The following is a 23,736-nucleotide window of genomic DNA, read 5'->3' as shown; positions in this document are numbered from 1 at the left end:
GCCAAACTTGTGAGCTACGGTTTGGAAACAAGGAATGTAAGATGGGAAGAAAGGCGGTTCATTGTCCATGGTGCCTGGGACTGCTGATGGACCCTTACCAGCCCTGGCTCAGCTCCTGTGGGACTGCACCCCATTCGCAAGGTCCCCTGCAGCTCCCTGGTATGATAATGTCAAACACGGCACTTGTGGAGCTATAACTGTCTCTGAAATGCTCAAAAAGTTGATGTGAAAGATGGGGTGTTGTTCTGTGGTTTGCTCTGAAGGGAGCCCAAAGCCCTGTTGCTCACTCCAGCTGAGGTCATCTCCTCTGGGTACACTTCTTCTCCAAACTATGAAGCGCAGAGAAAAGATAATGACCTGCTTTGGGCTTTGTCACTCTCCTGGGGCTCAAAGAGATTCACAGTCCCCAAGTCCCCATATTATGTGAAATAGTAAGGGTGTTTGCTGACAGTGGTTTATTTTCGAGTTCCCCTGCAGAGCTTCAGGCATACGCGTCTTCACATCCATCTCCAAGAGCATCAGGAGGAAGCAGAGTTAGTGCTGAGACGTAAGCGAGGGTCGTCGTCTTTCAGCCCAAGCTGGAGCTCCAGTACCAGACTCATGAGCAAAGACAGTGAGTGCCGAGCCACCCATCTCCCGTAGTTTTCTTCTGCAAAAAAGAAACAGCTCCTATCTTCACCTCATGCCCTACCTGCAGGGTCCTGGGCTTCAGTTCTTCATGATACTCTGGGCTTTCCACCAAAACCAGGGAGCTGGCTGTCCTGTGTCCTCACCACACAACTGCTGAGAAGGGAGGTCTGGAGATCACCCTGTTGGAGAGCACGCTCAGGAGGCTTCCTCTCCCCATTGACCACAAAGGGCTCCGGGATAAGGACCAGAAGCTTTCATGTAAAGAACATTTAGGGAGCTTACTGTTGCTGAGATGAGGCAGGTCCAAAAGATGTTTTTTTTCCCCAAAATATATTCAAGGAGAGATTGCTCAGCTTTGGGGGTTGCCCATTTCCATTTGAACACTCTAGAAACAGGCTAAATACCTAGGAAAAGTTTTTATAGCTGAAAGAATGTATTAGGAAGGAGGGGAAACCAATATAAACCTCTGTGTAAGGTTTCACAGTTAGGAATAAGTCCCAGCAAAGAGGGAGGAAGCAGGTGGTTGGCAAGTGACGACGAGATGATGAATAATCAACTCTGCACTGGAAAAGCACTGTGTTTCTCATTGAGCTGGATGATCTCAGAGTCCCAGGCTGAACGCTAACAAAGGGGACGAAATGCAGCACCAAGGCAAAGCTACTCTGGTGTGTAATCTCCCTACAGCTTTTCATGTCGGTCGTTGCTGAACATCCAGAGGTGAGCCGGAGGACCACGCTCTGCGCTGTGCCGTGGGATTTTGCAGCTGGAGCAAAGCTTTGCTTTTGCAGCATCCCATTTGTTTTACCCACACTGTGATATGACTTTTGGCAAACTGTTTCTAATTGATCTGTGCCTAAACTCTTCCTTTAGATGTTGTATGATTGTCTCTGAGCAGATTCCACTGGAGAGAGGGTTTTCCACCTGGGAGATACCTGCCTACTGTAGAAGAAACCTCCAGCAAGGAGTTCACACAGAAAGCACATGTCCAGCTAATGGGAGAAAGCAATTGCACCCAAGCGACCGAGTTCAGCTTAACGGGGTTCACAGAGGACCCAGTGACTCAGGTCACCCTCTTTCTGATGTTTCTGTTCACCTATCTTGTCACCGTCCTGGGGAACCTGGGGATGATCATGTTAATCAGGGCCAGCCCCCAGCTCCACTCCCCCATGTATTATTTCTTGGGTAACCTGGCTTTTGTAGACTTCTGTTCTTCCACCGTCATCACTCCCAAGATGTTGGTTGACTTCATATCAGAGAAAAAGGGCATTACTTATGCTGGGTGCGTGGCTCAGGCGTTCACTTTTGATCTTTTGGGGATCACCGAATGCTTCCTGCTGGCTGTGATGGCGTATGACCGTTACGTGGCCGTTTGCCATCCCCTGGTGTATCCCCTTGTCATGTCCCCAAAACGCTGTTTCCAGCTGGTGATTAGGTCATATCTTGTGGGGTTGACAAATGGTGTGGGACAGACTATCGGCAAGTCCAGTTTATCCTTCTGTGGCTCCAGCATCATCGACCTGTTCTTCTGTGACATTTCCGCTCTGATATCACTCTCAACCTCCGACACCACCCTCAGCCACATTATCCTAAGAACTTCAGCATCTTCATTAGGTGTGTCCAGCAGCCTGGTTGTCCTGGTCTCCTATGTGGCCATCATCTCTGCTATCCTGAGCATCAGTTCAGCCGAGGGCAAACGCAAAGCCTTCTCCACCTGCACCTCCCACCTCACCACCGTGAGCATCTTCTATGGGGCATCGCTTTTTATGTACTTAAAGCCCAGCTCAGACAGCTCAAGAGAAGAAGATGAATGGGCTATGGTGCTCTACACTGTGGTGACTCCCATGCTGAACCCCTTGATCTACAGCCTGAGGAATAAGGAGGTGAAGGAGGCTTTGAGGAGACTCACAAAAATAAAATGATATTGAATGTTGTAAGTTTATGGCCAGATAGAATGGAGATGTGGGTGATATTCTCAGTTTTTGATTAATTATCTCAGATTGATAACTTTTTTTGGGTCTTCTGCACTTTGACTTAGCAGCTGCACTGGCTGATTCAATATCTTCAGCCGGTTTAGGTTACCAATAATTTCACTCAGTTCTCCAAATGTTGATAATTATATTTAGTAGTTAATTTAACCTAATGAAGACATGGGTAGAGAACTACAAGCATGCACTACTCCTCATTTAAAATTTTGCTCTCTACCATTTATTCAGTCCTATGTATCAGGCCAAATTAAACCAGAAGAATATGGCAAAAATTTCTGTAATTGTTTGGACTCAAATTGCGAGCTGTGTCATGTGTTGCTCTCCCTTTTACTTAGCAAATCAGAATAAACAGGGGGTGAATTCTACTATTCCACTAAAAAAATTCCATTTCCAGACAGCTTTTTAAAATCCTTAAGGGCCATAATAACTAGCCTCAGGATGCCAACACCTTTAGCAAGAAAAATAGATATGACAGCAAATAACTAGTACGCTACACAGGAAATATTTTTTCTTTTTCATACTCAAACCTCGTTAAATGATTAACAGCACCATACATGTCATTTAACTTTAGGCAACTAAAAATTTAAGTTAAATACGGTATTTGGGTGACCTCTATTGTGAATGAAGGCACTTTGAAAGCATTTTAAGATGCGGTAGTAATTAATCCCCCCCCAGGCAGATACTACCAAGGAACCCCCATCCACTGCTCTACACCGTTGCTTTCCGTCTCCCTGTTGACAGCAATAAAAGCCATGATCTCCCTGCTACCCTGACCAGAACAGATCATAGGAGCTATGGTGTTGCTCAGCAGCCTTCTCCTTCAGACCCCGTATTTTGCAGCCCATGGCACCCTGGACCGATGCCATTGCCTGCCCTGATGTCTCTCCTGCTGCCTTCCTGCAGAGAGAGCTGCCTCGTGGTACACAAATATTGCATACGTGAAAAAAGAAAAAATACTTCAATTTGTGTATTACCTTGGCCCTTACAGACTGCAGCCTCTGTCAGGACCATGGCAAAATCTGGAGTGTTGGCTTAGCCTACTTAGTGCTATCCTAGGGACATGTAATAACTTGGGTCGGAGGGAGAAGCTGCACAGTTGGATCAAATCAAGTTAGGATCAAAGCGGTTCACTGATTTATTAATGACTCACAACTAACAGGCACCCAGGGTCAATCAGCTGAATCCTTCTTTGTTCCCAAAGCTTCCTGATAATTCCCTGGTTATTATTTAATCCAGCCGACGGTTGGCTGCCTGGCTAGCACGGTCAGCCTAGGGCAAACGTCCTCCCAGGCTGTTTGCGCTCCCATCCTTTCTTATCAGCTGTGCTGCCGTCAGGGCCGCCCTGCCCAGGAGGGGCTGTGCTGGCCCCCCGCCGCAGCTGGGACCCCGGGAGGTCTCCGGTACGGCCACCCACACCAACCAGGGCCAACTCAGACCCCGTCGTCCCACTGAGCCTTGGGGATGACCAAGGGCAGAGGTTTGACATCATCCCTGACCCCTATTTTGGTGTTTGACTGCACTTAGAGCGGTTTTTTTCCTCTGTTTTTTCCTAACTGGAATTTCCCATGTTGCAAATTCACAATAGGAAGTCCCAGATTTACCCTCATCTGCAATATGAAGCACATGGAGCGCTTGCTGCTGGCATCAAGTCAAAAAGAATATGATGTTATGAATTCCTTCATGTATCTTTTCTTTGTCCCTGAAATGGGTTCCAAAACTGCACTTAGCCATAGTTATCTCACATTACATGCAGACTACCCATTTCATGACGATGAGACCCTGGACACAGCCACAGCGAGCAAGGTTCCCCTCTCTTCATCATTTCACACGTCTCCAGATGTGTTCAGCTGGACCGACTGAACTGGGACCTCTGCGTATAACTCCTGCTGTCGTCCCACGCTTCTGCTCCTCTGTGACTGTCACCCTCAGAATGTTGTTTAATTTAGGTGCAGGGAAGATTGCCACCTTTTTCTTTAAATAAAAGACTCAAGATTATTTTTAATGTTTTATTTACAGTCCCAGAGCATCTCTTCTTGCTGCAGTGACTTACGGCCGTTATTGGGCAATATGTAAAATGCAACACTATTCAATGACTTTGTGTCCAGCTGGTCTTGCCTTCACCATCATCTGGTGTCTAAATGGGAACACAAAACCTTAGTGTCTTAAAAATACGAGTCTGTGGCTACAGCACTATTGCTCTGCTTGTTGTGGCTTCCTGCCGGAGCTGCCACTCTCAAAACCGAAAGCGGTTTGCTCGTTGTGCAAGCAGGGCTTGCTGTGTTTGGGAAAACCCGTGGTTAGCTGTGTCTAACGGCCCTCGCCGACTTCTGTGGGGTTAGCATCTGACCGTGACAGTGGTGGGAAACACCCCGCGTGGCTCCAGGAGGAGAGTTGCAGAGGGGAGAAGGAGCATCCAGCATTGCAACCCGCTTTCCTGGTGGGTCATGGTGAACGGGCAATGGCGTGGCTGGCGTCTTGCATCTCATTTTGCATTCATGCTGATTAGCCGCCAATTTTTTTGGAGCTCCTCTCCTCTGAAAGGGCTGGAGCTGCTACAGCTACATCCCCGGAAAGGTGTTTTAGCTTGTCTCTCTGTCACATTAAAAGCTCCAGGACTCTAGATGCAAATGAGTTTCCAGCTGGAATTCATTTTACTTAATAAAGCAGAAATAAGGCAATCAAAACAGTGTTTTAACATCGTAGTTATGTCATGGTTTAACCCCCAGTGTTTGCGGTCTTGTGTCTGAAATTGTCTTTTGGCTCTCCCTCAGAAAGCACATGCTGCACCGCAGAGTTTAGCTGGAGCCAGCTAGGCTTGCACTTTTGGGTGGAGCTGCCTTAATTCTAGTTAAATCTGTTTCAAACAGAGAGCTGAGCAAATACTGCTATCGCAGGGGTAGGAGCCACCTCCCCTTGTTTAGATACTTAGTGATTAGAGTTGGGAATCACCTCAGATGTCTTTAGGGGAAGGACTTATCTCCTTAACTTTAAATAAACACCATGTCACCTCTACATGTGGACTGGGTACGTGGGCCCCCTTTATGACCAAGGAAGATTTGGTCAAGTCCACCAGTAGGGTCCGGCGTGGGTCACTGCAAGGCAGACACCGACATTTTGTCAGCTGAAGCGATCGATCAACTCTGCTGATTGTACTGGCCAGTTGCGTTAGCTATAATGAGACTTAGCTCACAAATAGGTAACGACAGACACTCAGGTTTGGGTCTTAATATGAGCTGAATCTAAAAGAGGGTGAAATGAATCCCACTCTGGAGGTCTCCTCTAGCTGGTGGGTAAAAAAGGCACCGAAACAGAGAAATGTATTTTTTTTCCTTTGATTAAAAAGGAGTTGAAGACTTTGGCTTACAAATGTGTAAATCCTGCACTGGGGTGGTGACTCCCCTCCATCACGTGCCATCCAGATATATGGGCAGAACCAGGAACCTGGAGCACAACCCTTTTCTCTCCAGGCTACCTGGAAACCAAGCTACCTTCAGGTTCCCTTAGTACAGAAATGAAAGGGAGAGTCTCGGTTTGGCCTTACTCCCTTTAAAATCGATGGCCAAGGTATGTCTTGTTTTCAAAAGAGAAATGGGAGGTATAATGACGCATTTTAGACACAGTTACTGCCCTGGAGCAGAAAACCCTCCTGAGGTCCTAGTGGAAGAAGCAAGGAGACCCTATCCAAACACCGGTGAGTTCCTCTCTGTGTCTGCCTTCACCACCATACGTGGCTCAGAAAGACATTTTGAACCCAAGAAAGAGAAATTTTCATTTTCTATATTTCTTGAGAAAGAGGGAAAATGAAAAGGGGAAGGTTGGGCTGAGCAAGGACAGAGAGACACGTGGGGCAGGACTAATCTCAGCTGGCTTTAGACACCTGCAGTGTCAGCATGTGCATCTAAGGCAGACACCCCAGAGAAAGGGATGCTTCTGTGTGCGATGATGTGGATGTCTGAGATGGGCCGGATGATGTTTTACACTATACAAACTAGCAGCGGTATTGAGAACGGCTGGTTTGGATGTTGTTAGATGTCACGTATGTGTTTGAGATGTCTACGCTCAGTTACATAAATGCCACCCATGGCAAAGAAGGAAATTAATAAGGACCAGGAGATGGCCATCCAATGCGTGAGATGTTAGCAATGTGAGATGCTAGCAATGGGAAACAGCAGTTGCCTCCTTCCCCCTGCCCAAGATGCATGCAGATGACTGCAGTTGCACCTCCTGAACCCATTTAAAGGTGTTAAAGCTATCTAGCATAACCCTGTCTGCAATCAACTGCTCTTTTCTACAAGGAACAAGTCACACTATTGGTTTCCTTTCTTGCTTTCACAAGCACCGAACATCCATCCTGGGGATATTTTAATTTTGAAGCACACAATGCAAAATGGCTTTGCAAAGGGAGTTTTTTTGTTCAAAATGGGCAGATGGGAATCACACAAACTTCAACAAGGGGAAATGCTGAGTCCTGGCCGTGGGGAGGAATCGCCCCAGGACAGACTGGAGAGCAGCTTGGCAGAGAAGGACATGGAGGTTGTGGTGGCCACCACGTTGAAGATGAGCCATTGAGATGTCCTTGCAGCAAAGACGCCCACCAGCACCCGGAGAAGAGCATTGGCAGCGGGTCAAGGGACTTTCTGCAATGAACCTCTGACCTGCAGCCTGAGGAATGGGGAAGTAAAAGCTGCTTCAAGAAGGGCAGTGGGAGAAGAGAAATCATCCTGAAGAAACAGTCATCTCGCTGGTGCTAGAAAACGGACAGCAAGGCTGATGGAAAGAGGGAAGTGAGAAGGGAAGAAATAATAATACTCATTTCTCAAACAGGCCATACACATATTTTAAGGTCATCTCTAGTAGATAACAGGAGAAGCAGTCATCTCTTTTTTTTTTTTTTTTTAACCATGAATAAGAACAGAGGAAGAAAAAATATAGCAGGTAAAATTATGGTGATACTGAACACCAGATGTGTGACTAGTAGATGGGTAGCAGGGAAAAAAAAAGAAGAAACAAAAAAATACTGATTGAAATTCACGCCCCTAACTGCAAACATCTAGGAGACCTACCCGAGTTCACTGTCCGGACACATGCATGGGTGATGCATCCTACCCTTGGAGCCAGACTTTCAGAGAGCTGCATCCATGCAAATGCTGCTTATAGGACCTGCTCTGAGACTCTACCTCCTGGCAAGCAATGGTGTAAAAACATATTCAAGCGTAAATGGAAAGTGACAAGTTATCTTGAAAAAAGAAAATGACAGCACAATGGCAAATTGATATCTGCATTTCGATCCACTTTTTCTTTAATGTTTCCACATCTGCTCTGTGGAAATATGTAGTACAAAAGAAAAACTAACTGATCATTGCAAATATAAAGCAATAATTTCCTTAAATTAATCCATTACTTAGAGTTGGCGTTTTCTTTTTTCTCCCACGTTCCTGGAGAATAAAGAAAATCTTTCAAATCCAAGTCTTCAGCAAAAATGCATTGCCTTGTGTCCCACTCCTCATTACAATGTTGTGTACACAAGTCAAATTGCTCAGGCTCTGCAGGCATAATTTCTGATGTGCCTTGGGGATCCCACCCCTAAAACCTCAGAGAGAAATCTCAGTGTTTATCCCAGGCTCTTCGGGGAAGACGCACTCTCTTTTCAGGTGCCCCAGAGACCCTTTGGTAATTTGTCCTGTGGGCATGGGGTAAAACTTAAATCTTCCAGCCATGTTAGAGGATGTGATAGGGAAACCTTCCTGGTTTTGGAAAGACCAGTGGAGCTTGTGTTTTTCTTTCACCTCAAGGACCCGTGAGTACCTTTCTGACAATGATTCGAGATGCCATTGACCAGACAGAGGGTGAAATTCTAAGAGGTTTTGAGGCAATTTTTGCTGGATGGGGAAGGGCTTCCTTAACGAGTGTGTGTCCATCCCCTGAAGAAGCAGGAACAGCCCCATGAAGAAATACTGAAGTTATTAAGGTCCTTCCTGAAGGAAAAAATGCATACTCCAGTAGGTCTGAATCTTAATTCTGAACTCAAATTTTGGATAAAAATTCCTGATATTAGCAGACTCGAAAGGCGTAAGGAAGATGACATGGAAGTATAATTCAGAGTAGAAGGAGGTTTTCCCTTAAAGCTAAACCTACATGAAATTGCAATCAGATATGCTGGTCTCATTTTAATTGACCCAAACATATCACTACAGAGTCAGAAAATCACTCCAGCATGGTCTGTTATCTATTTAATGCAACACTAATTAATGTGGCAAATTAAGGCACGATATTATTGTATTTACTTGTCTCTAAATAAGAACATCCCCCCAACAAAGGGAAAGAAATCCTCCCAAACATGCCCACATATTGGAAAGAATTTGGATGTTCGTGAGAAGAAATCATTTGCAAGATCTTTTGCAAGACTGATTCTTTCCATAATGGGCCAGCCAGACCTTTAAGATCAAAGCTTTAAGATTTTTTTTCCATATAGGAACTATTGGCTATTATTTTGTCAATATAGTATTTTTCAATATATTATTTTGGATCTTCAACCTGTCCACTGAGGATAACATATTTTTTCTCCAAATAAGTGCGTGCATTCATCCAGGAAACACCGAATCCTGCGTTAGCCTCAGGCACTACCTATTCCTGTGAGCTGGGAGAAATTATTTAACCTCTTCCCTGTGTTTCTTTGTCTGCTCTGTGCTGGTGCCAGGAGAATGGCTGGGGGAAACCATTCAAACGTGACCGAGTTTGTCCTCTTGGGCTTCACCAATCTGCAGGAGCTGCTCTTTGTGATTTTTTTACTCATCTACATCACCACACTGGTGGGGAACCTGGGGATGATCATCCTCATCAGGACCAACTCTCAGCTTCATGTGCCCATGTACTTCTTCCTCAGCCACCTCTCTTTCCTGGACATCTGCTATTCTTCATCCATCACGCCGAAGCTCCTGTCGGGCCTCCTTGGAGAAAGAAATATAATTTCTTTCAATGGCTGCATCACACAGTTTTTCTTCTTCGCAGTATTTGGCACCACAGAAGCCGTCCTTCTGGCCGTCATGGCATACGATCGCTACATGGCCATCTGTGAGCCTCTGCACTACCTGGCTGCCATGTCCCACGGGGTCTGTGTCCAGCTGGTGGTGGGCGCCTACGCTGCCGGGAGCCTGAACGCCCTTGTGCACACCAGCGCTCTCCTCCGACTCTCTTTCTGTGGCCCAAACCTTGTCAATCATTTCTACTGTGAAATCCCACCGCTCCTGCGACTCTCATGCTCTGACACCTGGCTCAACGAGATGGTGATGGCCGCGTGCATCGGCTTCGTCATAACGGCCTCAGTCTTGGCCATCGTTGTCTCCTACGCCTGCATCCTGCTCAGCATCTGGAGCATCCGCTCCGCGGAGGGCAGGCACAAAGCCTTCTCCACCTGCACCTCCCACCTCCTGGCTGTTGCCCTCTTCTACGGCTCTGCGGCTTTCTTGTATTTCCAACCCTTTTCCAGACACGCAGAAGATCGAGGGAAAACGGCCTCCATCTTCTACACCATGGTGACCCCCATGCTCAACCCTTTCATCTACAGCCTGAGGAACAAGGAGGTGAGGAGCACTCTCAGAAGAGCTACGAACAAGCTCCTCTCCTGCAGGTATTCCCACAGGTCCCGCTCTAACCAAACTGAAGCAGGTATCATCTGCCACAGTGGAATCAGCAGAAGAAATAAGGCTGACACCTGACAGAAGAAGGGCACCGTACATTTCTGCACGTCTGGTGAGATGTACATGCTCTACCTTGTGCTGAACACTGTTTTAATTATGAATTAATTCCATGTTGGGGTCCCTTGAAAAATAAATTACCTGTAATTACAATGTCTGAAAGAAGGAAAGAATGCAGGAAAGACGGACAATCCTAAAAGCACTTACATTGTCAGTGAAACTTTTGGAGTAAATTAATTTATAAGCAGCTCTAGAACATGCACAGTTGATACTTTTTACCAAAGAGGATTTATTCAATGTTACAACAATATTAAATCCTGTAGCCTGAAAGAGTTGGCTCAGAGCAGAAGGGGACAAGCTAAATAAAGACTACGTGTTGGAGAGGGACAATGTCTTTCATAATTTTGTTTTCAAATTTTCTAAGTAGCTGCCTAAGGTTTTGCTTTACTACAATAAACTTGATTTATTATTTTCTCTGATTTGCCTGAGGATAGTCTTTATGGGGGGATAGCACATCCCTGTGCTTCATATATATTGCACGGAGAGCGCCTGTGCTGGGCATCTTGCTTTCCTGGATGGGTCTGCGCCATGGAAAGCTACCAGCCCGGAGCCACCACGCTGACATGCTCCTTTGCCTAGGAGCAAGGCGGAATTTTATCCCCTGTGACAAGCAGTCACTCATCTTGGTCCAGGAACAGTCTTTCAAGACATTGTCTGAGCAGTCTTGGCTTTTCGCAGGATGTCATCTGGTGTTGACAATACAGAAAGCCTCCGTACTTCTGGGCATATGTTGTATTCAAATGTGCCCAATGTTTGACAGCTCTGAGACTCTCAATGTTGTCCAAAACTCCCCCCCCATCTCCTCTCTTCCTTGTGTCTCTCCATCCAGGCGAAGTTTATTTTCCGTCTCAGCTGCAGCTTATTCATAATTTCTGCTTCCAGGTTTCAGGGGTTGAGTCACCTCGGTCCAGGAGTCATCCTATCTAATTGCAGGCGTTCACATCTGAATTAGTCACCACAGGTTCCCCTTATGGAGACAACTATGCATTTGGGGGCTTTGATTCATCTGATCTATTTTAAACATCTACATCAGTGTGAGGTGAATTTTTCTGGAAAAAGTGCATGGTTTTCTCCACTTGCTGCTTGGCAACAAAGGCTGATAGAGCTAAATGGCAAATATGGATTTGTCACGCTCAGGGCATAGTCTGAAGAGTCAATTTAAGCCTAAGGGGAAAGTTCCAGCTCACCATGCTGATGTTCTGGAGTCCTTCAAACACCCCACTCAAAAGTGAGAAGGTGAAACTAGCCTTTAATCAATAATTTATAATTCAGCTAAGCATGAATGCTCAGCATCCACAAAACACTTTCTGGAAAGAACAGAAGAGTAAAATGGATGAAGATAGTGTCAGAGGTATGCTTTTGTTTTGATATAAAGGTCGCTAATACCAGATATTAACTTCCTGAAGAAAGATTTATATTTTCCATGAATGGATAGAAAATAATTCCCTAGAAGATCTGACTACAGATACTAGTACCGTTTTGTTCTTTTAAGAGCAATAAAAGAGCAACTTTTCTGCATAAACTTGGCTGTGACTCTCTCAGATGCCTGGATCTAGCTCTGGGTTTTTAAACAACAGAATATCCCAGATAATGTTAAAACAAATTGCAGCAGAAGAGTTTCTGAATAGTTTTCCCTTTCTCTCCAATAGCATCTGCAATACTTCTCCAAATACTGAGCTATCTCCTAATCCTTGAATCTCTATTTCTTACACCAATTCTTTTTAATTCTTTGTGATGCCAAGAGATGAATTATATATTCCAAGAGATAAATTTTTATATATATATATATATAATTCTTTATATATATATAAAGAAGTGGAAAAAAATACTCAAGCTTACATTTAACTTGCTAATTGTGTTTATGCATGTCTCCTCCTTAAGGACCTGTTTCCAAAGTCATCAATTCCCAAGAGAAATTTCCTGCATGACACCAAGGGGAGGGCAGCAGCAAACTCCTTGGTCTTTCAATGAAAGAAGCCTATAAACACTGGCTTTTCTTGGTCAAGTATTGATGCCCTTCGTGCCTGGCAAATCATTCTTGCTTTTAACACCAACACTGGGAGAAATTTGGGCTTATTTGTCCCATAAAATTTTGGTCTAGGAGATAATAAGTCTCTGATAAACCAAAAAGGGCCCCAAGATGTGACCAGACAGGTGAGTTTTAGCCTAAATAATGCTACAAAGCTTCGATCTGTTGCAAGGGGAGGGCTTTAGGCAGGAGTCTGTTTTCACACCAAATAGTCACCTAAGGTCAGGATATCTCATGCAAAACCCAGGCGTTTATAAGTTGCTTTTCCAAATTTAAGGCAGCCACTAGATGAGGCTATGAGTAAAGCCACCTGAGATACATTGGCACTGCCGGAGGTCAGCAGCCCCTCAGTCTCGGCTGATCATTTTAATCATGATTACTGTGATTCATAAGTATTGTCTAGTGGCCGGAGATGGCAGCAGCTCGGACAAGCTGATGAAGTGGCTCTACAAAGCGTCGGTGGTCTGAGGCATGTTATCATGCTGGCAAAACCCCCTTGCTGTCCTTGAGGTCTGGTTTATCTCAGACCTTTTACGTGAGGCAGATAAGAGGACTGATGGCGCACGGTCAGCTATTTGCTATAATACAAAGATCACGGCATAGAAGCATAACCTGGTTTATTTGGCAAACTTCAAATTGTTTTAGAGGGGTGTGAAAGTTTCTGCTACTGACTTAATGCTGGAGTGAAATATAAAAATCTGTTTGACTAAGTCCAGATTTAAGGGAGGCTCACGTATAAGTCGAGCAAGGCACATGTATTGAACTTTCCTCATGCAGAACGGTCCTTTCCAATGGTATAATTTGGTATCTTGTTTAACAGTTCAAAAACCCTCAGTGAGCAACTTCTGTGACTATTCTTAACTCCTGTTTTAAGAAGACATGAGCTTAATTTTATCTTCCCTGCCTCCTTCAAGCTACATTATCAGCATCTTACTTGCCCCAGTTCATAACAGCACTGTAGCATTGTTGGGGTTTCCACCGGTACCAACCTTTTAAAATTCTTTCCCCTGTCTTTCTCAATTCAGTGGCATCACAAGAATGATATAGGTATCACCATATTTAAAGGGGGTTAATACTTACACTAACTGTCCTGTTTCAAACTTAATTTCAGAGTTTCATAGGAAGGAAGGGAAGAAATTAGAGTTTTATTTTAACTTGTTCTGACTCTCCTAAAGGAAATTATTTAAAAAATGTCTTGATCTCTCACCAGTGCTTTCTTTCTTTCAGTCTTCTGAAACAAGGGGGTTTTGGTTGTTGTTTTGGTTTGGTGGTTTTTCTGTTTGTTTTTTTTTTTTCAATGCAAACCGATTTCTAATGTCAGAATCAATTGCTGTGGTTACCTCTTTGGAACTGATGAGTAACGAACTTCTTAACTTCTTCAGGAGGTAGAGTAAGACTTCCGATTTGTGAAGTGACTTTATCAAACCAAATTAGTAGTGACTAGACCAGAATAAAACCATTAGAAATAAATTCAGACATGCATTTTGTTTACTTTAAAATGTATTTTGAGACAAACACTGAATATGTTGTTCAGCAGTTCCTGCCTCTGAAATTTGTATTTCCCAGTAAAAATAAATGCATCTCTAACCTCTGTTTGTGGGGAAAACAGGAATACGCTGACTCCTTTTTTCTCTGCATCTCTGCTTCCCTACAGCAACTGTGTTATGATGATGGCCGAAGGAAATCACACACCCAGTGCTGAATTTGTTCTCTCAGGGTTCTCAGAGCAGGGGGATGTCCAGGCTGTCCTCTTCATGGTCTTCTTGGTGATCTACGTGGTCACTCTGCTGGGGAATCTGGGGATGCTCGTGTTAATCAGACTGGATGCCCAGCTTCACACCCCCATGTACTTCTTCCTGAGCAGCCTGTCCTTCCTAGACATCTGCTATTCCTCCTCAATCACCCCCAGACTGCTCTCGCATCTCCTAGCAGAAAGGAAGGTAATTTCTTACTCTGCGTGCCTCACACAATTTTATTTCTATGCCGTCTTTGCCACCACCGAGTGCTACCTCTTGGCTGTGATGGCGTATGACCGCTACGTGGCCATCTGCAGCCCACTGCTCTATGTCATCTCCATGTCCAGCAGAGTTTGTGCTCTGCTGGTAGTTGGCTCGTACCTTACTGGGATCGTGAATGCCACTATCCACACAGGGTTTGCACTTCGGCTCTCCTTCTGTGGTCCCAACATCATCAACCACTTTTATTGCGAGGGCCCCCCGCTTTACGCCATCTCTTGCACGGACCACACTCTCAATGAGATTCTGATGTTCGTTGTGGTTGGCTTCAACCTCTTTGTCACCAACCTGACCATCCTCATCTCCTACACCTACATCCTGGCCACCATCTTCAGAATGCGCTCAGCTGTGGGGAAACTCAAAGCCTTCTCCACGTGTGTGTCCCACCTGACCACCGTGACCCTCTTCTATGGATCCGCTGCGTCCATGTACTCACGACCCAGCTCCAGGCACTCCCAGGACCTCGACAAAGTGGCCTCTGTGTTTTACGCGGTGGTGACCCCCATGCTGAACCCCCTCATCTACAGCGTGAGGAACAAGGAGGTGAAGAATGCTCTGGGGAGAGTGATGAAGAGGAAACGTTTATCATCTGAAAAGTAGTTTTCCCTGGTGCATCAGAGGAACTGAGAGATCTTCTCAGAAATGTTTGTACTTTCCATTTCTGTACAGCTATGGTATGAAAGAAGCAGTGCTCTCCTGTGAGCTACTGGGGACAAATGTATTGGGAAACCTCTGCCTTGTTCCTAAATACTGGGTCATTAACTCCTCTTGGATTAGGCCATTCACTGACCAGTCTCAGGGATGCGTTAGCTACTTTTGTTTGTGTTTACAGCCTGATATTATTTTAATTTCAAGAATTTAAACCCTCTGACCCTTTGTAGTTTGAGAATGCATTACCACTGTTGTCTCGAGCAACGACAGCAAATAACACCTATTGCTTTGAGTGTGACAATGACGACCAGAGCTCTCTTCATATCAAATAATGGGCACGTTTCTGGTGAACACAAGAGTCAGGTAATTTAGTGCTCCCAGTACTAGTGATAGACACTGGGCTTCATAACAACAATTCACTGCAACAAGACTTGTCAGGCCTTTCTGCAACTTATTTTAGCTTAACCGTAGCTGTATTTTCAAATTTATTTGAGAAACTTCACCAGTGCCTGCAACTTGCTCAAGGACCAGAGAGCTGTCATCTGTTGTCTCCTGTGAGTAATGGTGAAATTACCCAGTCAGGTACCTGCTCCCTATACTGGCATTTTGATCTTATTTTGGTTATATTAACTGGTTTTGCTTAGTTTTGATCAATTGTGTGATTTTCCCTCTAAAATAAATCATGAGATACAGGGGAACGACCAACAAACTTTAGCAACTATACTGTAGCTAACCCCATAGACCAATAGGAGAGAAACGAGTGCTGACCAGGAACAAATATGGGGTAGAAACATTTAGAAGTGATCCCGAGCAGACCCAAGACTGGCATGGAGAAAGTTCCCACTACAACCGGTGCTCCCACCAAGCACCATACCTCCTCAGCAAGGAGCTCAGGGTGCTGCTGGGTCACTGCACCATCCCACCAAGGAAGAAGGACCTCAGTCTGCAGGTGGGAATTTAACCTCAGGGATGAGGGGCAGGTACTTTAATCAGAGAAACCTTGAGGAGCATTGCTCTCCATCCATCCAGGCCCCCACAGTTGTCCTTAATACAGTCACATACCATCACACTGACTCTCCAACTCGTCGGCTTTTGGGGCCTGGACTAGCTCTGACAAGCAATGCAGCTGTAGAAGTGCACTTTGTCGTTAACAAGGAAGAAAGTTTCTTTCTTCTTAGCCCCTGCTGATTAGTCTCTCATGGCTTGTTAAGAAGAATGAGGTAAGTTGACTTCAAGCCCTCTGAGAAGCTTTCATGGTGATTAGGAAACTTTCTTGGTAAACCCCAGAAGGTCTTGTTAAGCTGATGACTCCTGGAAGGGTAGTTGGTCCCCAAGGACCACTTCTTCCTCTGGGAAGGGGAGCAGCATCACTTGTGATGGAAATAGCTGTAACCACCTGTCTGGCGAGAGCCAGGAGCTCAGCCTTGCTGGAGGGCCTGCTGGAGGGCTTTCTGTACCGGTACAAGCTTGGTCATACACGCTCATTAAAGAGACATCCTTGTCTGCATGACGTGCAGATAACGTGGTTCCCCTGGTTCTCGCTAATGGGGTGATTTGTCCCCCCCTGCTTTTGACCCCCTATCAGAGGGAGCCGGGGAAGGTTGTTGCATTTCTCTTCAACTTTGCACCTCCTCGAGGACACCTCATGCCTTGAATTTCTTGTCATTAATTTCCTTGGGATAGATTTGCTTGTGTCTTTTTTAATTCTTAAACTGCCAGGCAAGTTGAAGTACACTACGTACATCCTCCATGTCTGACTGGTTTTCATAAATATGATTTTCCTACCATTACGAATCTGGGACTGGACAATAAGCATGGGAACGGGTTCACCTGGCTCTCAACATCTAAAAAAATCATTGTCTAATTATGAGATAGTCAGCCAGGTCCCCTTTAAAATATGTAGGAATAAGAGGATGTTTTATCACATTCTAGGACAGATGGTTAGAATGGATGTGGTGGAACAGGAACAGGTCTGAAAGCACTGGTACCATGGACCAGCTGTCTATGGTATATGCATTTCAGAATAGTTTTCTCTGGATTAAATTTATTCTGCTCCAGTATCTGAACACCTACTGGAGGTCAAACTGCATTAGGTGTCCCCCTCAAGCCCATTTTCAGTTTGTTTTCGTCCAAAAAGAACCCAGCTCTTGCGGCCTGACCCCAGCCTGCAATGCGAATGAAAATACAGTGAGAGGAGAAAGCTTGGAGGTCTTCAAACTTAAACTCTTTAAACTGCACTTTGTCTGAACAAAAACTACAAAAATAGAAACACATCTTTATTGATCACAAATGGAGACAAGGAACTCTGACTTAATCACTCAATTTTTATTTATCTGAATTTGAAGGAGATTAATCTACTTCAGACCACCTAATCCCTCCCCCCAACACTCTTAATAATAATAATAAAAAGAGCTTTATTGGGTTTTGGTTTTTTTTCCTCTCAGTTGGACTAAAACTTTATAAAGGAAAAAAGATACTTTAATAACTAAGAAACCACTTCACCTTTTTTGCATGTTTTCCTACAAGTGGTGCTGGAAACTTTTGCTTAAGTTGCAGGAAAGGAGCAAGATGCAGTGAAATTCCCCAGGCCAGGTCTGGGTTTCATTGCCCTCATGTAGAAATTTGGTGCCATTTGCTCTGTCCTGAGGTGCCAAAGACATTGGCATGCACTTGACATGTATGCCATGCAACCTTCAGAAGAGTTGGGCCATTCTGGAGCGACATCTGAAAGCTCAGAGGGAGACCTGGGGGTATCTCCAGGGTGTTAACAATCTACATTCACGCAACTGAACTCAATCCCAGATGCCTCTGTTCTTCTTGACATTGGTTCTTCCAATCTGACCCACCCTATCCACACTGGTGTGAACGTTTCACTGGGAAAATAGTCTAGGACTATGAAAAGTATGTTTATGTGGTGCAAAACAGCATTGTGAAGAAATAACTGGGACAGCTCAGGAGCAGAGGCATGCTACTTCATGACGCATGGAGCTCCCCCTGAGCTACGGGTTTGGGCGTAAGTAAGGAATATTTAATCCAGCATAAGCACAGGGTGAAGATGATGTACAACAATGAGGCCAGCCACTGCTAAGATCCCATTTTATAGTACAGATATAAATTATATACGGGGAGAGGTGGGGAGGAGAGCAGGTCTGCACAGTGGCATGTCCTGTCCATTAGGAAGCACGTCAGGATCAGAAGAGTTTATGCTCCTGCCTTGCACCCTCCTGCACCTATTGTGAAAAGCAACAAATGAAAACACAAACAAAAGATTGGTACACTTCTTGCTGTATGCATCTTTGGGGACGTATTCCCTGGTTTTCTTCTGTTAAGAAGCTGTCTGTCTCTTCACCAGTCTCTTCAGTGCCTCCTTCACCTCCTGGTTCCTCAGGCTGTAGATGAAGGGGTTCAGCATGGGGATCATCACCGTGTAAAACACAGAAACCACCTTGTCCCTCTGAAGGACGTAGGTGGACCTGGGCCAGGCATAAATAAGGAGGATGGAGCCGTAGTAGAGGGTGACAGTGGTGAGGTGGGCAGCACAGGTGGAGAAGGCTTTGTGCTTCCCCTCGGCCGAGCACATCTTCAGGACGGCAGCCAGGATGGAGGCACAGGACGTGAGGATGAGCGTGGAGGGGAGGATGACATTGGAGGTCAGGACGACATACAGGAGCGCCTGGTAGCTGTCTGTCACATCGCAGGAGAGCTTCACCGGGGGGGCAGGTCGCAGAAGAAGTCATCGATGACGTCGGTGTCGCAAAAGCTGAGGGCAAACGTGCGGCTGGTAATGAGGGTGGAGTTGGGAAAGCCGCTGAGGTAGGAGGCAGCCACCAGCCCCATGCACAGCTTCTTGGACATGGCAGCAGCGTAGAGCAGTGGGCTGGAGACAGCCACGTACTGGTCGTAGGCCATTGCTGCCAGCAGATAGCACTCAGTGTAGGCCAAGCCACTAGAGACAAAGAACTGAGCAGCACACCCAGCGAAGAAGATGCTTTTGTCCTCGGAGACGCAGTTCAGCAGGATCTTGGGGGTATAGACGGAGGAATACCAGAGGTCCAGGAAGGACAAGGTCCCAGTGAAGAAGTACATTGGGCTATGGAGCCGTGAGCTACGCCGTATCACCATGATGAGGGTGATGTTGCCCACAAGGGTGGTGACGTAGGCTAAGGTGAACACCATGAACAAGAGAAGCTGCAGCTTCGGGTCAGTGGTGAACCCCAGGAGGATGAAGCTGGTGACCGAACTGTGGTTCCTCTCTTCCATGGACAGGGGAAAGGGACCGACCTGGAGACATGGATCACGATGGCTATTTGATACTTGCAGTGCGGGGTTTTGGGACACCGGCTAAGCAGGCATGCGCGCATACACAAAAGAAAAAAGCAGAGTAAATTTTGTGTTGAGAAGGGCTGCACTGTTATGATTTTGATTGTGCTATTTTATGTCAAATAAAGGTTTGGTGTTTTAATCACTTTGCATCACTTTGAAAGCTGCATTTGCCATGAACATACATACATACACGCTGTGCATGGTGCTATGCATACAGGTATGCACACAAGCAGTTTCTATATATTGCATATAATGCATTAAATCCTTAATAAAATATATACAAGAAACAGGATATGAAAATATGGGTATCTATATACTTGTAGGTATGTATACATGTATCTCTGTAGGTATTTGCTGACTCTGCATTCCCTGACTTTTGTGAATGTGAAATCTCAATCTCAGTGTTGCATTAAATTACTCGTGCATTGAGACTCCTTGATTTGAAGTACACATGGAGAAATTGGAGATACACATTGAAGAGAAATGCATGTAGATTCGCCATCTGGTACGAACCAACACAGTTTCATTAGATTCATTTTCATGAGTCATACCAGTAAAAACACTGTCTCATTAAGTTTTCTGTTTTGCATGAGCAAACATTGAATGGTTGGATGTTCGTCTTAACAGTCATCGCTACAGATGTGTGTATCTGGAAAGACCTCTGTTTTTAGGCCTATTACTGAAAGCAGCAGTCATTCAGTGTCTTTGCACACCTGAGTACAGGCACACTTGCATCTACAGAAGTTGGAATTCATCTCACCTGACATGGTCAGTCTAAAAACTAATTATTTCAGCTCTTTCATAGCCAGTGAAAGTGATAGACTCTTCCCCAGGGAGACCAGAACATGGGCTGTGCCCTGTTGCTTCCTTGCAACTTTCCCCGTGCTCCCACCGGGTTTGCGAAGACCCTCTCCAGGTGCCCCTGGTGCTGGCTGCTTCTCAGAGGTGCTGCAGTGGGCTTGATGATTTTTCTCATCTGGCCTCATATGTTGATTCTTACGTTTGGTTTGTCATCAGGTAACACAAGGGAAGAGCAGAAAGATGAGGGGACAAAGAAAAGAAAAACGAATCCCCTTGAAGATTTATCTTCTTGCCTATCCATAACACTGTATCCCTTGTTGGCCCTTTTTGCCCAGAAATACTTACTCCTGGTCTTGTCCAGCAAGCACTGACGGGATCACAACTTTAGAGATCACGAGAACAAAAGCGCAATGACGGTCTCTGTGTGGCCTCTCCACACCAGCTCATCTCACAGGGCAGAGCAAGCAGGTATGTCCTCGCCTGTCCCAGCACCGCCCGTGGTGTGTGGCTGGGATATTTATCCATTGCCTTGTTCCGCATTTCCTTTAAGGACCTGGTCCCTGAAGCATGTAGTTCAGCTATTCAGTACGGCCTTTGCAGCAAACGAAAGGTTGCTGCACAGTTGTGCATCCCCCAGAGATCCCCTGACTTACTCCCTGCACCCCAGAAAGAGAATTTTCAGAGCTTTCATGGCTCTCCATGTTACTAGCTCATTATTTTCACCACTATAGCTGCAGAACAAAGAAGCAGTCTCAAGAACATCCAAGTTATTTGCATTTAGTTGATTATATCTTTTTACCAGTCTGAATCAGGGAGGAAACAAGAACTCTTCCCAGGAGTCTCCCCAGAGCATTCTTCACCTCCATGTTCCTCAGGCTGTGGATCAGGGGGCTCAGCGTGGGGATCACCAGGGTGTAGACAATAGACACCACTTTTTCCTGGTCCAGGGAGTAACTTGAACTCTGCAGTCAATGGGGAGAAGTGGGAACTTTTATGCAAAATTCAGATAAGCTATTTAGGATGTTTATTTTGGAGCAAGACCAATTGCTTCCTAGAGTATTTGGCAACAGGGTGGAGAATGGTCAGATGAAGAAGTCTACAGCTGTAGATGACAAAATTCAGTTAAATCATGCTCAGACTCAACAGCTGGTATGCTAAATAAAAGCCCTGAGGTAGCTATAAATAATCTGGAAAAAAAAAAAAAAAAAACAACAAAACCCCACTACAACCCCATAATTAGCTTTTCATTTCTCAAAAAATGTTGTCTCCAATTTCCTTTTGATATTTCTTTCTGGGGTCCTGCAGGCTGGGACTCTCAATGAGAAATCCCATGCCAATCCAGGGGACTGGCTGTGATGACTAGCACCAGACCGAGCACCACATGCTAATGCCACTGAACGACTCATTTCACGCCTTATCATTTTTTTTCCCCTTTGAGCAATTCAGTGCTCATCCAGTCTGTGTTGAAATTGTATAGATTTTGGTGGAATGAAATTAAACTTCAAGCACAGCTTATGAGCATATTTGGAGGGAGCTGTGCACTGCTGTTAACCTATGCAGACCAGCTGGTTTCCAGAGGTGAAAGAACTGCCCCAGCCAAGCGTTGAGTCCTCTTATGCATTTGTCTCGGTGTCTTCTCTCATTCCCAGGACAAATTTTTGGGAGCTAGAGACCAAAAACTGCCAGGTATCTTGGGGAAAGAAGACTCTCAACGTTTGGTTTGTTTTTTTTTTTGTTTTGGGTTTTTTTTTTTCCCCAGGTTTTGCTTTCTGCATTCCTTTAAATTAAAATTCATTAGAGAATTTTTGGCATTGTTGCACAGCTGAGCACAGATTGTGGTTTTGTATATTTCCTGAGTTACTAAGATTTAACGAACAGCATAAGGACAGTGAGTAAAAGCAATAACACAGACACAATCTGGCAGACTTCATAATATCTCAAGCTGATGATACTTATCCTACTTTTGAAGCTGCCTTAGACCCCTGCCAGAAAATGCTGCTCTGGTCCCCCTAGACACAAATTCTACTGAAAAGCTGGGCACCCAGTGACTTTTAGGTAAGCTGTGAATATGGGATCAGGTAGGTCTTTGGTGAATTCAATACCAGATAAAGGCAGAGTGACTTCAGAAGGGGGTCATGTTCAACTGGTCCTAAGTGCTGCCCATATCCCAGAGGGATGCAATGTTTGGAGTGGCTGTACACAGCCTGCCAAGGTTTTTGACCCCAAATCTCATTAGGAAAAAATAATAATGAAGAAAAAAGTCCATCATGGAAGTTAATAGAGGACCTACTTGTCAGAAAAGTTATAATAACATTTTGAAAATAATTGGTGCCTTTCTTTATATATTCATATATTTTACTAGATGAAGGCATCTCTCTTAGCCATGGGGCCATTGACAGCAGTTGTAAAGGAATGGTGAGAGATTATCACCAGGCAGCCCGGGTTTATGCAGAGTTTGTCTGAGAGGGTTTATAACACTTCTGAATTCTCACTGTCAAAACAAATACACATATGAACAGACAATATCATTCCTGCTAATAATGGCAGGAATAAGCAGTCTCTGAAATGCAGCTGTTGAAGGTTCTGAAAGTAGCAACCTACTCAAACAAACTAATACAGAGAGACCTCCAGCTCTGTAAACTAAATCTCTTGGAGAACGCAGATAGGAAAGTTTTTCGTGATTCCATACATCAAGACCACAGTATCGTGGATAATACATGTCATGGCACTTGGACCCGGTGGACAGTTTTCAGTGAAAAGAATTTTGTTTAGGTAAGACTGCAGTTCTGGTATTGATTTGAGTTTCGGTGATTGCTATTGCCTTGCTCTTCTCATCAATGCTTATAGCAAAAGTAAAAAAAAAAAAAAGTTAACATGAAAAAACAGTGGGGAGACATTTACTGTCTTCTTGAAGCTGGCAAAGGCAAAGATCAACATTTGGGGTGGGCTTTGGAGCAAGAGGGTGCTGACAAGGGGAGACCATGACAGCAGAAATGGTTGCAAGAAATACCTTTGCATTGCTGAAATCCAGCTTAAGTGGCACTGGGAAAGGCACTTGAGAAAGTTAGATAATAACCAGGGGTGACTGCAGAAAAAAGTTGAGATTTGCTTTTGGTGAATCATGTAGACGTTCACTTTTCATCTGCTCCCTCTCCTCAGCATGGGAGCGGGGGAAGACATCTTCTTAAAACCAGACATTCAAAGCGAATTTTTCCTGGGCTTCATTAGTGAGCCTGGAGATGAAGAAATTTATATTCCAGGTGGATTTTTCTTGTTGTCAAGCTTCTGTTCTCCATGGACTGAAATGCCTCCAAGGTCACAGAAATGAGTATAAACACCACTTGAACACTAAAAAGTACAGAGGGGGTTTGTCTGCCCTCTGGAAGGTGCAGCAACAAATCATTCTCAGTGCAGCTTTTAAGGAAACAGTGCCAAAAAGCACTCTCAACATTTGTTTGAAGATGAATTATGGCCTCGGTCATTGTCTGGAAGAGCAGCCAAGCTCATCCCAGTTGCTGAAGGAACTGCATGGACCTGCACTGAAGATC

The 23,736-nt window shown here is 44.9% G+C and overlaps 4 protein-coding genes across 4 annotated transcripts; 3 read left to right on the top strand and 1 right to left on the bottom strand.

Moving 5' to 3' along the window:
- Nucleotides 1–1,622: 1,622 nt before the first annotated feature.
- Nucleotides 1,623–2,549, top strand: LOC128153112 (olfactory receptor 5G3-like). Its single transcript, XM_052812012.1, has one exon. The coding sequence runs from the start codon at nucleotides 1,623–1,625 to the stop codon at nucleotides 2,547–2,549; it is 927 nt and encodes a 308-aa protein (XP_052667972.1).
- Nucleotides 2,550–9,316: 6,767 nt separating this feature from the next.
- Nucleotides 9,317–10,330, top strand: LOC128153105 (olfactory receptor 1019-like). Its single transcript, XM_052812002.1, has one exon. The coding sequence runs from the start codon at nucleotides 9,317–9,319 to the stop codon at nucleotides 10,328–10,330; it is 1,014 nt and encodes a 337-aa protein (XP_052667962.1).
- A 3,690-nt stretch (nucleotides 10,331–14,020) lies between these two features.
- On the top strand, nucleotides 14,021–15,013 carry LOC128153130 (olfactory receptor 1019-like). The gene has a single exon (XM_052812042.1). It carries the CDS (start codon nucleotides 14,063–14,065, stop codon nucleotides 15,011–15,013), a length of 951 nt encoding a protein of 316 aa, XP_052668002.1. The 5' UTR covers nucleotides 14,021–14,062.
- Nucleotides 15,014–18,389: 3,376 nt separating this feature from the next.
- Nucleotides 18,390–19,324, bottom strand: LOC128153110 (olfactory receptor 1013-like). Its single transcript, XM_052812009.1, is given in 2 exon segments — nucleotides 18,390–18,775; nucleotides 18,778–19,324. Coding segments are annotated over 2 exon segments (933 nt in total).
- Nucleotides 19,325–23,736: the final 4,412 nt, after the last annotated feature.

The sequence above is a fragment of the Harpia harpyja genome, chromosome 16, assembly GCF_026419915.1.
Source record: "Harpia harpyja isolate bHarHar1 chromosome 16, bHarHar1 primary haplotype, whole genome shotgun sequence".
NCBI classification, from domain to species: domain Eukaryota; kingdom Metazoa; phylum Chordata; class Aves; order Accipitriformes; family Accipitridae; genus Harpia; species Harpia harpyja.
Note: the sequence above shows the minus strand (reverse complement) of the source record. Positions and strands in the feature narration are given on the sequence as shown.

Coding starts and splice junctions, on each gene's coding strand:
- LOC128153112 (XM_052812012.1), top strand. CDS start 1,623: ATGGGAGAAAGCAATTGCACCCAAGCGACCGAGTTCAGCTTAACGGGG.
- LOC128153105 (XM_052812002.1), top strand. CDS start 9,317: ATGGCTGGGGGAAACCATTCAAACGTGACCGAGTTTGTCCTCTTGGGC.
- LOC128153130 (XM_052812042.1), top strand. CDS start 14,063: ATGATGATGGCCGAAGGAAATCACACACCCAGTGCTGAATTTGTTCTC.